The 12,698-nt window shown below is 47.7% G+C and overlaps 1 protein-coding gene across 14 annotated transcripts in view; it reads right to left on the bottom strand.

The window, feature by feature from the left end:
* ARHGAP39 (Rho GTPase activating protein 39) overlaps nt 1-12,698 on the bottom strand; it is a 73,815-nt gene that overhangs the window by 37,902 nt on the left and 23,215 nt on the right. For 13 of the 14 annotated variants that reach the window (XR_010936606.1, XR_010936607.1, XM_067712465.1 and 10 more), the window contains exon 2: nt 969-1,131. Coding sequence is in view for 12 of the 14 variants with exons in the window: in XM_067712465.1 (XP_067568566.1) it covers nt 969-1,048 (80 nt within the window). In the remaining 2 variants the exon portion in view is untranslated. Of the gene's footprint in view, nt 1-968; nt 1,132-4,174; nt 4,600-12,698 lie in introns of all 14 variants that reach the window. The other variant, XM_067712466.1, reaches the window with a different exon arrangement.

Here is a 12,698-nt window from a genome sequence, read left to right as displayed (position 1 = left end):
AACCAACCCGAGTGCTCTATCTTTTTTTTTTTTTTTGCGGTACGTGGGCCTCTCACTGTTGTGGCCTCTCCCATCGTGGAGCACAGGCTCCGGACGCGCAGGCTCAGCGGCCCTGGCCCACGGGCCCAGCCGCTCTGCGGCATGTGGGATCTTCCCGGACCGGGGCACGAACCCGCGTCCCCCGCATCGGCAGGCAGACCTCCAACCACTGCGCCACCAGGGAAGCCCCCGAGTGCTCTATCTTAACAAGGGTGGCTTCCCTGAAAAAGTGTCTATGTCGCAAAAGGCAGAGGAAGGAAGTGGAAATCTTCCAGGTTACAAAACACAAAGGAGACGTGCAGCAGACTCGGGGTAAGCGGCGCTGGAGGGGCCGGAAATGCCACGAAGGACGGCAAGGAGCCAGCGGCCAAAGCCGGACCAGGCGGTACAGGAGGCGGGTGCTTCCCATCGCACAGATTTACGCATGGCGCCTCCTGTCCCGGGAGATGTGAGCAAACACGGGGCTGGATGTGCGTGTCCCCCCAGATGACTCAGAACAGTGCTGTTTGTGGAAGGAGCAGCGGCCGCACGGCGGCACAGAGCATGAATCTGGGTAAGGGGACCTGATGCTCAGAGCACTCTTCCTGTTCGTGCAACTTGTGGAATTATTCCCAAACAAAGCCATAAATTAGAAAAACACAAGTGATCATCTGTGGCCGCCTGCCTCCGCGTGGATGCCCAGAGGGCGCCTAAGGGGCTGGGCCCAGCTGAGGGCTGGCAGGGTGTCCACTGCCTGAGGAGAAGCCCTCCCTGCTCTGCAGCCCGTTGGCGACAGGAGGTGGGGCTCCCCGGGGAAGCCAGATTCAGAAGGCAGGACACAGCTCCTCGTGGAGGAGAGTGGGGCCAGGCCGCGTAAGCAGGCAGGACAGCACTGACAAGCCGAGGAGAAGCCTCCTGCTTCGCTGGCCCCGGTAAGTCAGCCTCCTTACCTCGTGCTAGATCCTGAAAGCCGAGGCTCCTGCAGGCCAGCATGATGGCTCTCGCATTCGTAGTCCTGCGTCTGGGACATCGCAGCCTTTTCCTGAGGACCCAGGTGGACGGATGTCAGCAGGTCAGTGGGATGCCCTCAGCAGCAGTCGAGAAGGCACCGCCCTGAGAGCAGAAGCCACATTATCACGCCTTTGGGTATTTGGCGAAACAGTAACTCCCAGCCTGGTCCCTCATGGCCCAGGTCGCCTGCGAGAATGAGGTACACTCCTGCCTGAGCTGGTTTCTGAGCTTCCTGCGCCCGACCCTGAACCCCAGCCGGGATCCGGCCCCTGCCCGGCCCCCGCGGAGGGCATCCAGACCCCCTCGCCAGCTGGCCCTAGGCAAGCTGCCTGCCCCCTCTGAGAGCAGTGTTCTCGCCTGGTAAACAGGGACGGCACTACCCACCTGGCGCTACCGTGTCCACAAGCGAGAGGCACATGGCACGCCCTGGACTGGGCAACACTCAAGGGTGACCTATGCACATGCAAGGCCCCCAGATTTAGGACAGAGGGGGCTGTTCAAAAACGGTGCTGCATTGACACGATTTACACATGGGAAACAATGAACCTTGACCCCTACCTCATCCAATACATTAAACTCAATTCTAGGTAAACCGATGCTCTGAACATTAAAAGTAAGACAGTAAGACTTTTAGAAAAAATGTAGAAGAAAATCTTTGTGGTTTTAGAGTAGGTGCACATAATCAGACACAAAAAGTCACTAACCACAAAAGAAACATTAACAAATTGGACTATAATATTAAGAACCTCTGCTTATAAATTTTTACCATTATGAATATTACTCAGCCATAAAAAAGAATGAAATAATGCCATTTGCAGCAACATGGATGGACCTAGAGGTTTTCATACTAAGCGAAGTAAGTCAGAAAGAGAAAGACGAATACCATATGATATTACTTGTATGTGGAATCAAAAATACGACACAAATGAACTTATTTACGAAACAGAAACAGACTCACAGACATAGAGAACAGACTTGTGTTGGCAAAGGGGGTGGGGTGGGGGAGGGAAGGACTGGGAGTTTGGGATGAGCAGATGCAAACTAGTATATAATGAATGGACAAACAACAAGGTCCTACTGTAGAGCACAGGGAACTATATTCAATATCCTGAGATAAACCATAATGGAAAAGAGTATGAAAAAGAATATATATATATGTATAACTGAATCACTTTGCTGTACAGCAGAAATTAACACAGCATTGTAAATCAACTATACTGCGATAATTTTTTGTTGTTTTTTTTTTGTGGTACGCAGGCCTCTCACTGCTGTGGCCTCCCGTTGCGGAGCACAGGCTCCGGACGCGCAGGCTCAGCGGCCATGGCTCACGGGCCCAGCCGCTCCGCGGCATGTGGGATCCTCCCGGCGGGGCACGAACCCGTGTCCCCTGCATCGGCAGGCGGACTCTCAACCACTGCGCCACCAGGGAAGACGAATAAAATTTTTAAAAATAAATTTTTTCCATTACAAGAAAAAAGACAAATGCAGGGTAGGAGATATCTGACGCATAGACTATGTATAATACATTACATAACTGTGTGCACGCGGTCTGATCTGACAAAGGGCTACTTCCAGAACATATAAAAGACTCCTAGAAATAAATAAGAAAGAACCACAATCAATAGAAAAAAGGACAAAAGACTTGAAAGCACACTTAACAACAACAAAAATCTAAATGACTAATAAACACACAGAAGTGTGCTCCACCTCATTAGTCATCGGGAAATGCTAATTAAAAGCATAATGGGACACTAGCGTGCCCACCAGAATGGCTAGCATGGAAAAGTAAACCTACCCCACGCTGGCCAGAGTGTGGAGGCTCACCGGCTGCAGGGCGCAGGTTAACACCCTCCAACCGGGTTGGCAGCACTTCCTAGGCTGCACGTACCCCGAGGCCCTGTCATCCAGGGCTGCCGGGGCCAGCAGAGGCCACATGGCCGCTCACCAAGGCCTGCACATGGCATTCCCAGCAGCTGCAACGGGAAACTGCCACATGTCCATCACAGCAGAAACGGCACACGGGAGTTGCCCCCCACAACCTGGGTGTGGCTCCGGGGGCGTGAGAGACAGGAGCCTGACACACTGGAGTCACCAGCACAATCCCCTTACGTATGTTCAGGCACACGAGCCTCTGCGGGCGCATCAGAAGCAGCCGCCTCTATGACAGGTAGTGACAGGTGGGCCCAAGGGGCAGGGCCACCGTTGAGCATGTGTTGGTTTATAAAAGCTCTCAGAGGGACTTCCCTGGTGGTCCAGTGGTAAAGAATCCGCCTTCCAATGCAGGCGATGCAGGTTCGATTCCTGGTCAGAGAACTAAGATCCCACATGCCATGGGGCAACTAAGCTCGCACGCCTCAACTAGAGAGCCTGCATGCTGCAAACTACAGAGCCCACGCACTCTGGAACCCACGCGCCACAACTACAGAGCCCACATGCCCTGGAGCCCGCGTGCCACAACTAGAGAAGGGAAAAACCTGCACGCCACGACTAGAGAAGAGAGAAGCCTGTGCGCCGCAACAAAAGATCCCACATGCCGCAACTAAGACCCGATAAATTAATTTAAAAAAAAAAAAGCTCTTGGAGTTTCATGCCATCGCTTTCACACCTTCTTGTACACAAGCCTCACTTCAGTAAAACGTCTGAAGAACTGCGGAGCAGCGGCAGCGCAGCAGGGGACACCTGCCCCTTGCTCCGTCCTCACCCCAGCTGCTCTCGGGACGAGGCCCTCTCTGGAAGAGGCCGGTCCACAGATCCTATCTGTGCTAATCAAGGCGGGGAGAAAGCAGGTTCAGGGCACGGGAACACAGCCAGCCAGGGGCCCAGGGGCAAGGGACGCTGCTGGCCAATCAGACACTTTCTCTAAGGCCCAGAAGGACTGTGACGCCCCGTCCCACCCGACTCCACTCAGTTCCTGGGCTGGAGAACAGGCTCCCAGCCGCCTCCTTCCTACCACTGGAATGTCCACACAACTACTAGGAATGCTTAAGACACACAACTACCAGGAATGCCATTTTTAAAAAATGAAACAAGTCTTTCTAATTGTCTAACAGAAAATAGGTGACCTTCTTTTATGGCTTCAACATTAAAAAAAAAAAATTAAAACAGCACTGTTAGTGAAATTTTGGAAAAAGTAAAAGGTACCTACCATAACCTGAGAACAACTCAAATCAATGTCTTCAACCTGTGCACCTCCTTTCACTCATCTGCCATCCTTCCCGGCTGGTCCAGAGCAGCAAGGCTACCACCTCCAGTGCATCTGGCTGCCCTCCTCGTTTCAGTGCCAGCTAAGGCATCACCTCCTCCAGAAAGCCTTCTCCAATCTGGGACAGACACCTCATCTTGGTGACCCAAATGCCCTGGGTCTGAAATCAGGTAGTGTTGCCCTCCAACTTTGCTCTTCATTTTTGAAGTTGTTTTAATTATTCTAGGTCCTCTGCATTTCCATATGAATTTCAGAATCAGCTTCTCAGTTTCTCCAGAATAGGCTGCTATGATTTTGCTTGCAGTTGCATTGAATCTACCCATCAACATGAAGAAAACTAACATCGTAACAATTCTGAGTCTTCAAATCTGTGAACAGGGCATATCTCTCCATTAGTTACTAGTTTCTCTCAGCAATGTTTTGTAGTTTTTTTTTTTAGTGCAGAGATCTTGTACACATTTAGTCAAATTTACCTGTATTTCATATTTTGGACACTGACAAAATATAAAACAATTTCCAATTGTTCGTTACTAGTACAGAAGTATATCATTTGGTTGTGCATATTGGTAACCTTGCTAAACTCACTCATTAGCTCTAATTGTGCCCTCCCTTTCAAAAATTTCATTAGAATTTCTACATAGATGATCATGTCAATGGTGAACACAGACAATCTTACTTCTTCCTTTCCAATATGGATCGTTTTCTTTTTCTTCCTTCCCTGCCCTGGCTAGAACCTCCGCCAAGATGCTGACTAGGATGGGTAAGAGCAGACACAGTTGCCTCATTCCTGATCTCAGGGGAAGCAGCCAGCGTATCATTATTAAGTATGATGTTGGACTTCCCTGGTGGCGCAGTGATTAAGAATCCGCCTGCCAATGCAGAGGACACGGGTTCTAGCCCTGGTCCAGAAAGATCCCACATGCCGCAGAGCAGCTAAACCCATGCGCCACAACTACTGAGCCTGTGCTCTAGAGCCCGTGTGCCCCAACTACTGAAGCCCGCACGCCTAGAGCCCATGCTCCGCAACAAGAGAAGCCACCGCAATGAGAAGCCCGCACACAGCAACGAAGAGTAGCCCCCACTCGCTGCAACTAGAGAAAAGCCCATGCGCAGCAATGACGACCCAACGCAGCTAAAAATAAAACTTAATTAATTTATTTTATTTTTAAAAAAGTATGATGTTAACTGCAGATGTTTCATAAATGTCCTGTGTTGGGTTGAAGAAATTTCCTTGAATTCCTACTTTGCGGGGTTTTTTAAAAATCAGAAATGGATGTTGGATTTTGTAAATCGTTTTTACCATGTGTATTGAAATGATCACATGATTTTTTTTTTTGGTTTCAGAATAGTTGAATTCCATTGATTAACTTTCTAATGTTAAACCAACCCTGTATTCCTTGGACAAATCCCAGTCGGTCAGGATATATTATCACTTTTATATATTGGTGTATCACGTATATATATTGTATATATTATATATTCTTAACAAAATAAAATTTTGTTAAGAATTTCTGTGTCTATGTTCATATGTACTTTATTCTTCTTGTGATGTCTGTCTGGTTTTGGTATCAAGATAATACTGGCAAAATAAAATGATTTGAGAAATATTCCCTCCTCTCAATTTTCTGGGAGAGTCTGTGCAGAATTGCTATTATTTCTTCCTCAAATGTTTGGTAGAATACACCAGTGAAGCTATCTGGGCATGCATTTTTTTGAGTGAGCTTTCGTGGGTTTTGTCTTTCAACGAATTTGTCCCCTTCATATAAGCTGTTGAATTTATTGGCATAAAGTTCTTATAGTATTCCTGTATTATCTTTTTAAGATCAATAGAATCTGTAGTGATGCCATCTCTTTTGCTCCTGATATAGGTAATTTATGTCTTTTCACTCTTTTACCTAATCAGTTTGGTCAAAAGCTTGTCAATTTTACTGACCTTGTTTAAAAAAAGACAGTTTTTCACTTTATCAGTTTTCTCTATTATTTTTCTGCTTTGATTAATTTCCGCTTCGATCTGTTACTGCCTTTCTTTGCATTCTTTTGGATTTAATTTGCTCTTTTTCTAATTTAAGGTAGAAGTTGAGTTCAGTGATTTGCGACCTTTTAAAATTTTAATCCAATTTAGGCATCTAGTGTTATAAAATTTCCTTTAGAGGACAGCTATCACGATATCCCACAAATTTTGATATGCTATATTTTCATTTTCACCCAGTTCAAAAGCTGTCTCATTTCCCTTTTGATTTCTCCTTTGACTTGTGGATTATACAGAAGTACGTTATTTACTTTCCCAATAGCTGGTGATTTTCCAGATTTTTAAAAAAATATTTATTTATTTGGTTGCGCTGGGTCTTAGTTGCAGCAGGCGGGCTCCTTAGTTGTGGCACACGAACTCTTAGTTGCGGCATGCATGTGGGATCTAGTTCCCTGACCAGGGATCGAACCAAGGCCCCCTACATTGGGAGCATGGAGTCTTATCCACTGTGCCACCAGGGAAGGCCCAGATATTTTTATAGTTTCTAATTTAGTACCGTTTTTGTCAAAAATGTTATGGTGCAGAAAAATGGTCTATCTTGGTAAATATTTCATATGCACTGGAAAAAACATGCTGTTGGGTGGAATGCTCTATATATGTCAATCACATCAACTTGGTTGATTGTGCCAACACTAATTTCCTGTCTACCTGTTCATCAGTTACTGAGGAAAGGGTACTGAGAGCTCCAACTACAATTGTGGCTTTGCTTATTTCTTTTTGCAGTTCTCTAAGTTTTTGCTTCACATGTTTCATAGCTCTGTTATTAAGTACATAAAATGTATAGTATCTTCTTGAGGAATTAACCTCTTTGTCATTATGAAATATCTTTACCTGGTAGTTTTCTTTGCTCTGGAATGAGTACATTTGATATTATTACAGCAGGTCCAGCTTTCTTTCCATTAGCATTAGAATTGTATCTCTTTTGCCTTTCTTTTACTAACCTATTTGTCTCTTGATATTTAAAGTGGGTTTATTGGGTAAGCCAGCATATAATTGGGTCATGCTTTTTTATGCAATCTGACAATTTCTGTTGTTTAATTGGGGTGTTTAAACCATCTATATTTGTGATTGTTGACAAGGTTATGTTGAAATCTACCCTCGTTTCCTGTTTTTGATTTCTCCCATCTGTTCTTTGTTCCCCCTTTTCCTTCTTTTGAATTATTTTATGTGATTCCATTTTTCTGCCTTCTTTTGAATTATTTTATGTGATTCCATTTTATCTCCACTGTTGACTTATCACCTGTATGTAATTCATTGTTTTGCTATTTTAGCAGCTGCTTCTGGGTTTGTAGCATCCATATTTAATTGATCATAGTCTGCCTTCAAGTGAAATTATATTTCTTCAAGCATATGAGTTTGCCATTTCTCCTGGATTTTGTGCCATTTTTGTCATACATTTTATTCTATTTATGTTACAATCCCCCAACTCTGCTAAACTGTTATTATTTTTAGTTAGATAATTGCGTTTTAAAGAGATGCCATTTAAAGAGAATTAAATAATAAGAAAGTGTCATATATTTAGTCATGTAGGTGCGTTTCCAGGACTCTCCATTCTTTCACATAGATCCAGATTTCCATCTGGTTTCATTTTCCTGCAGCCTGAAGAATTTCCTATAACATTTCTTGCTGTGAAGGTCTTTCAGCTTTTGTATGTTTGAAGTATCTTTACTTCACCTTCGTTTTAGAGATATTTGCCCCGGTGTCGGCTCCTAGGCTGACAGTTTTCATTCAGCACTTGCACACGGTGCTCCACTGTCTCCTCATTTGCATTGTTTCCAAAGAGAAATCTGCCATCGTCCGTATCTTTGTTCCTCTGTGTGTAATTATGTCTTTTTTTCTGGCTGCTTTTTTTTTTTTTTTTTTTTTTTGTGGTACGCGGGCCTCTCACTGCTGTGGCCTCTCCCGTTGCGGAGCACAGGCTACAGACGCGCAGGCTCAGCGGCCGTGGCTCACGGGCCCAGCCGCTCCGCGGCACGTGGCATCTTCCCGGACCGGGGCACGAACCCGTGTCCCCTGCATCGGCAGGCGGACTCTCAACCACTGCGGCACCAGGGAAGCCCTTTCTGGCTGCTTTTAAGACCTTTCTCTCCATCACTGACTTGGAGCAATTTGATTATGATGTGTCTGTGCATGTTCCTTGTGCTCAGAGTTTAAGATTGTTTGATCTAGGTTTATAGTTTTCATAAAACTTGGAGGCTTTTTGGCTATCATTTCTTCAAGTAGTTTTTCTGTCCCTCCCTCCCTCTTTGGGAACTCCAATTACACAAATCGCAGCCTCTGCCCACTGCCCCTCAGCTCAGTCAGGCTCGTTTTTTGCGTTGTTTACTTAGTACTTTTCCTCTCCTTGTTTTAGTTCGGATACTTCTTACTGCTTTGTCTTCACGTTCACTAATCTTTTCTTCTGCCACATCTAAGCTGCTGTTAATCCCATCCAGTGTGTTTTGCACTCAGACAGTTTAGTGTCAAACCTAGAAGTTTAGTTTGGATCTTTAGTTCAGTGTCTTTACTTCACCAGGTCTCTACTTAAAGTCTCGAATATTTCCTTGAGCTTTCTGAACATATGGAATGTAGCTATAATAACTGCTGTAATGACCTCGTCTGCTAAATCTAACATCTGAGTCAGTTTTGCATCCGTTTCAACTGAATTTTCACTGCCTAATGAGTTGTATTTTCCTGTTTCTTTCTATGCCTGGTAACTTTGATTGGATGCCAGACGCTGTGAATTTTACCCTTTTGTAAGCTGTATATTTTTGTATTCCTATAAATATTTTTGAGCTTTGTTTGGGGATACAGTTACTTGGAAACAGTGTGAAACTTTTGGTTCTTGTTTCTAAGATTGTTCAGGGGCGCAGAGCAGCATTTATTCCAGGGCTAGCTGTTCTCCACTCAGTAGCCTGCCCAGTGCCCTGTGAATTATGAAGGTTTTCAGTCTGCCTGAAGACAAGGCACTCTTCACAGTGTTGTGACAGCTCTGGGTACTGTTCCCCTTAATCCTTCTGAGTGACTCTTTCCCTGGCCTCTGGTGGTTTCCCCACACCCACACACTGATCAACACTCTGCTGGAAACTACGAGAGACCCTCTGCACATCTCCAAGTTCTCTCTGTTTGCGGCTCTCTGCTCTCTGGTGCTCTTGCCTGCAAACTCTAGTTCCCTTAGTTGCCCTGGACTCTAAGCTCCAGCTCCTTTACGGAGGGAATCTGCCAGGCTCTGCATCCTTACACCTCCCTGAATGCCGTAAGAGCTGCAGAAACCATCAGGCTCATCTTGTTTGATTCTCATCCCGTAAGCATCACTCTACTTTGTTGCCTCATACCCAAAGTTTAGAAAACCAAGGTTTCACAACTATTGCCCAGTTTTTTTTTTTTTGCGATACGCGGGCCTCTCACTGTCGCGGCCTCTCCCGTTGCGGAGCACAGGCTCCAGACGCACAGGCTCAGCGGCCATGGCTCACAGGCCCAGCCGCTCCGCGGCATGTGGGATCTTCCCAGACAGGGGCACGAACCCGTGTCCCCTGCATTGGCAGGCGGACTCTCAACCACTGCGCCACCAGGGGAGCCGCCCAGCTTTTTATTAGTTTCGAGTGGGAGGGCTAATCTGATCCCTGTTACTCCATCTTGTGTGTAGGTGGATTGTAGTATAGTCACACACATAAGTCATTATAACTGTGATATGCCGTCTGTCTCCCCACTAGAGGGTGAGGGGAAGCTCCTTGAGGGCAGAGACGATGTTTGTTTTGTTATATCCTTGATACACAGTAACCAATCAAACATTTACTGAATAAACACACTCCTTAATCACCTGGAATTGATTTTGGCACACTGTACAATTAAGGACCTCAAACGTTTGTTCTGTTACATACTGTATGACTCCAAGTATTAAGACAGTTTGGACAAGGCAAAACTATATTGCTGGTAAAAAGATCATGGATGCCAGTGGTTCAGGAGGGAGGATGGTTGAATGGGGGAACACAGGGGATTTTCTACGGTGGCAAAACGGTTCTGTGTAATACTGCCATTGTGGATACCTGACGATATGCATTTCTCAAACCCAAAGAACTTTACAGCAAAAAGAGTGAACCTCAATGTACACAAATTTAAAAGAAAATAATTCAGGAAGTCAGAAGTTCTCAGGATGGGGCTTCCCTGGTGGCGCAGTAGATAAGAATCTGCCTGCCAATGCAAGGGAACACAGGTTCAAGCCCTGGTCCGGGAAGATGCCACAAGCCGCAGAGCAACTAAGCCTGTGCGCCACAACTACTGAGCCTGAGCTCTGGAGCCTGCAAGCCACAACTACTGAGCCCACGTGCCACAGCTACTGAAGCCCGCGCACCTAGAGCCCGTGCTCCGCAACAAGAGAAGCCACCGCAATGAGAAGTCCGCGCACAGCAACGAAGTGTAGTCCCCGCTTGCCGCAACTAGAGAAAGCCCGCGCACAGCAACGAAGACCCAATGCAGCCAAAAATAAATAAATTAAATAAATAAATAAATAAATAAAGATGATCCTGGAGGATCTCGTAGAGTCAGAAAGTAAGGAAGACAAGACAAAAACAAAACCCCACGATGAAGGGGTCTGCCAAAGGGACAATGGCGCTAAATAAAAGAGCTCCCAATGACCAAAGCTGGAACATTTTGAGGGAAAAAAAAAGTCATCCCATTATACTTTATAACTTTTATAAAGTATAAAAGGATATCCCTAAGTCCATACTGATATAAATAAATGACCAAATAAGGAAGTAAAATGGGGAGAAGAGACAAATATCCCCTGCAAACACCAATCTATGCAGACGCTCGGCCCTTAACGGACCCTCCTCCCGCGGGTGCCCCAGCCCGGCCCGACCCGGGGAGCTCCTGGAGGGCCCCCCTCACCCGCCTGTGCACAGCCCACCCCCCCAACCTGAGCAGAGGGCGGCGGTCCACGCTTTACAGAGGGTTCCGTTTGGGCACCAGGTCCTGGGCCGTGCTGCCCAATTCTTCCCAAACATGACTCTCAAGGCGCAAAGCCAGCCCCTCCACCCCAGGGGGTCTCGTGCATCCCCTGGACGCCCCGCTGCCCGGCGCCTCGCAGCCCCTGACCATCATCCAACTGTCTTCCGTCTGCTCCTCTCTGTGCCGCACGGCATGTTCTCTGCAAGCAGCTGTCCTGGGGACTTGCTCTCCCCGCTGTCTGCCGTTACTCATGGGGCTCTCACGTCTCTCACAGCCCTTGTCCCCCAGCTCCTTTCTCAGCTCTGCCAGTGCCCTCTCCCCGCATCCTGTCCCCCGGAGCCTCCTCCTCCTGTGCATAGCTGAGCTCCGCTCCTGCCCCCGGGGCTGCCTTCCCCTCCTTCCAGTGTCTACATGAGGGCCCCACGCTGGCTCCCGATCACTGCTCGTCTACAAGTGAGCGCAGGGACAGGGCTGAGCCGGGGAGCTCCCGCCGGCTGAGCGGCTCCAGAATGCTCGACTGCCGAGTTTCCTCACAGGTTCTGCTCTGGAAATGAGTTTCTGGCCTTAGGACAGTTTTTGGTTGCAAGTGACGGAAACCCAGCTCAAACTTAAGACAGAGCAGCTGGCACCCGTGCCCAGTAGGGCTGTCCGGTTTCTAGGAAGCCCCGGGCCGCTCTCCCCTATACTCTCTGCTCAGGCTGGCTCTCTCAAGAGCCATACAGCGACACCCCCAAACACGGCCAGAAGTTTCTTCCCTCTGGCTCTAGCAAGAGTCTCCTGGCTTCTGAGTGAGCACTGGGACCTCAGCCTTGACGGGTGCTGTGCGGGGGCAGGTGGGAAGGCGGCTCCATGGGCATCCGAAGGCCCTCCTGCAAAAGCTCCTTCGGGTGACTGTCTGCCTGCCTGCCAGGGGACTCACTGGGAGGCCTCTTAGCCCCCACAGTACGGGGGACACGGCCCAAGGCGCTGCCAGAGGCCGGCATGTCCACAGGGAGTGCCGTTTCCCCTCTCTTCTTCCCCATCTCACCGCTTAAGAGTCTGGATCTTGTAGAAAATGCGGCTGGAGCACCTGGGCCCTCCTCCTTCGGCTCCTCTCTCACCGGACGCCCACCCACATCCGGTTTACCCCAAGGCCCACCCAAACCACAGACCCCATTCTGCCAAGTAAATGTCGCCAACGGTGCCCCAGAATCCTCTTTGTTGGGCGAAAACTCAGCCCCGCTCAAGGCTCTGGCTTTCGCTCCTCTTCCCTGTCTGGCCGACACCCTCCTCTGGCTGTGGCTGTTCCTTAGATTCACTGCAGATGAAATCCTGTTCCCTATTTTTCATTCTTTTTGTCCATTTCAGTGAGTTTCAGGGAGGAAAGAAGAACAAACAAGCCTCTACTCAGCCATCATTTCCAGAAGGCCTATGTTCCATTCTCCAGGCTGTTTTTAATACGTTTTCCAAGTTCTGAACAATGAGCCCATCTCAGTTTCATGTGGGCTGGCAGCACAAGGCCCCGCTCTCCCC

This window comes from Pseudorca crassidens, chromosome 17 (genome assembly GCF_039906515.1).
Source record: "Pseudorca crassidens isolate mPseCra1 chromosome 17, mPseCra1.hap1, whole genome shotgun sequence".
Taxonomy (NCBI): Eukaryota; Metazoa; Chordata; class Mammalia; order Artiodactyla; family Delphinidae; genus Pseudorca; species Pseudorca crassidens.
This window is presented reverse-complemented; position numbering and strand designations above follow the sequence as displayed.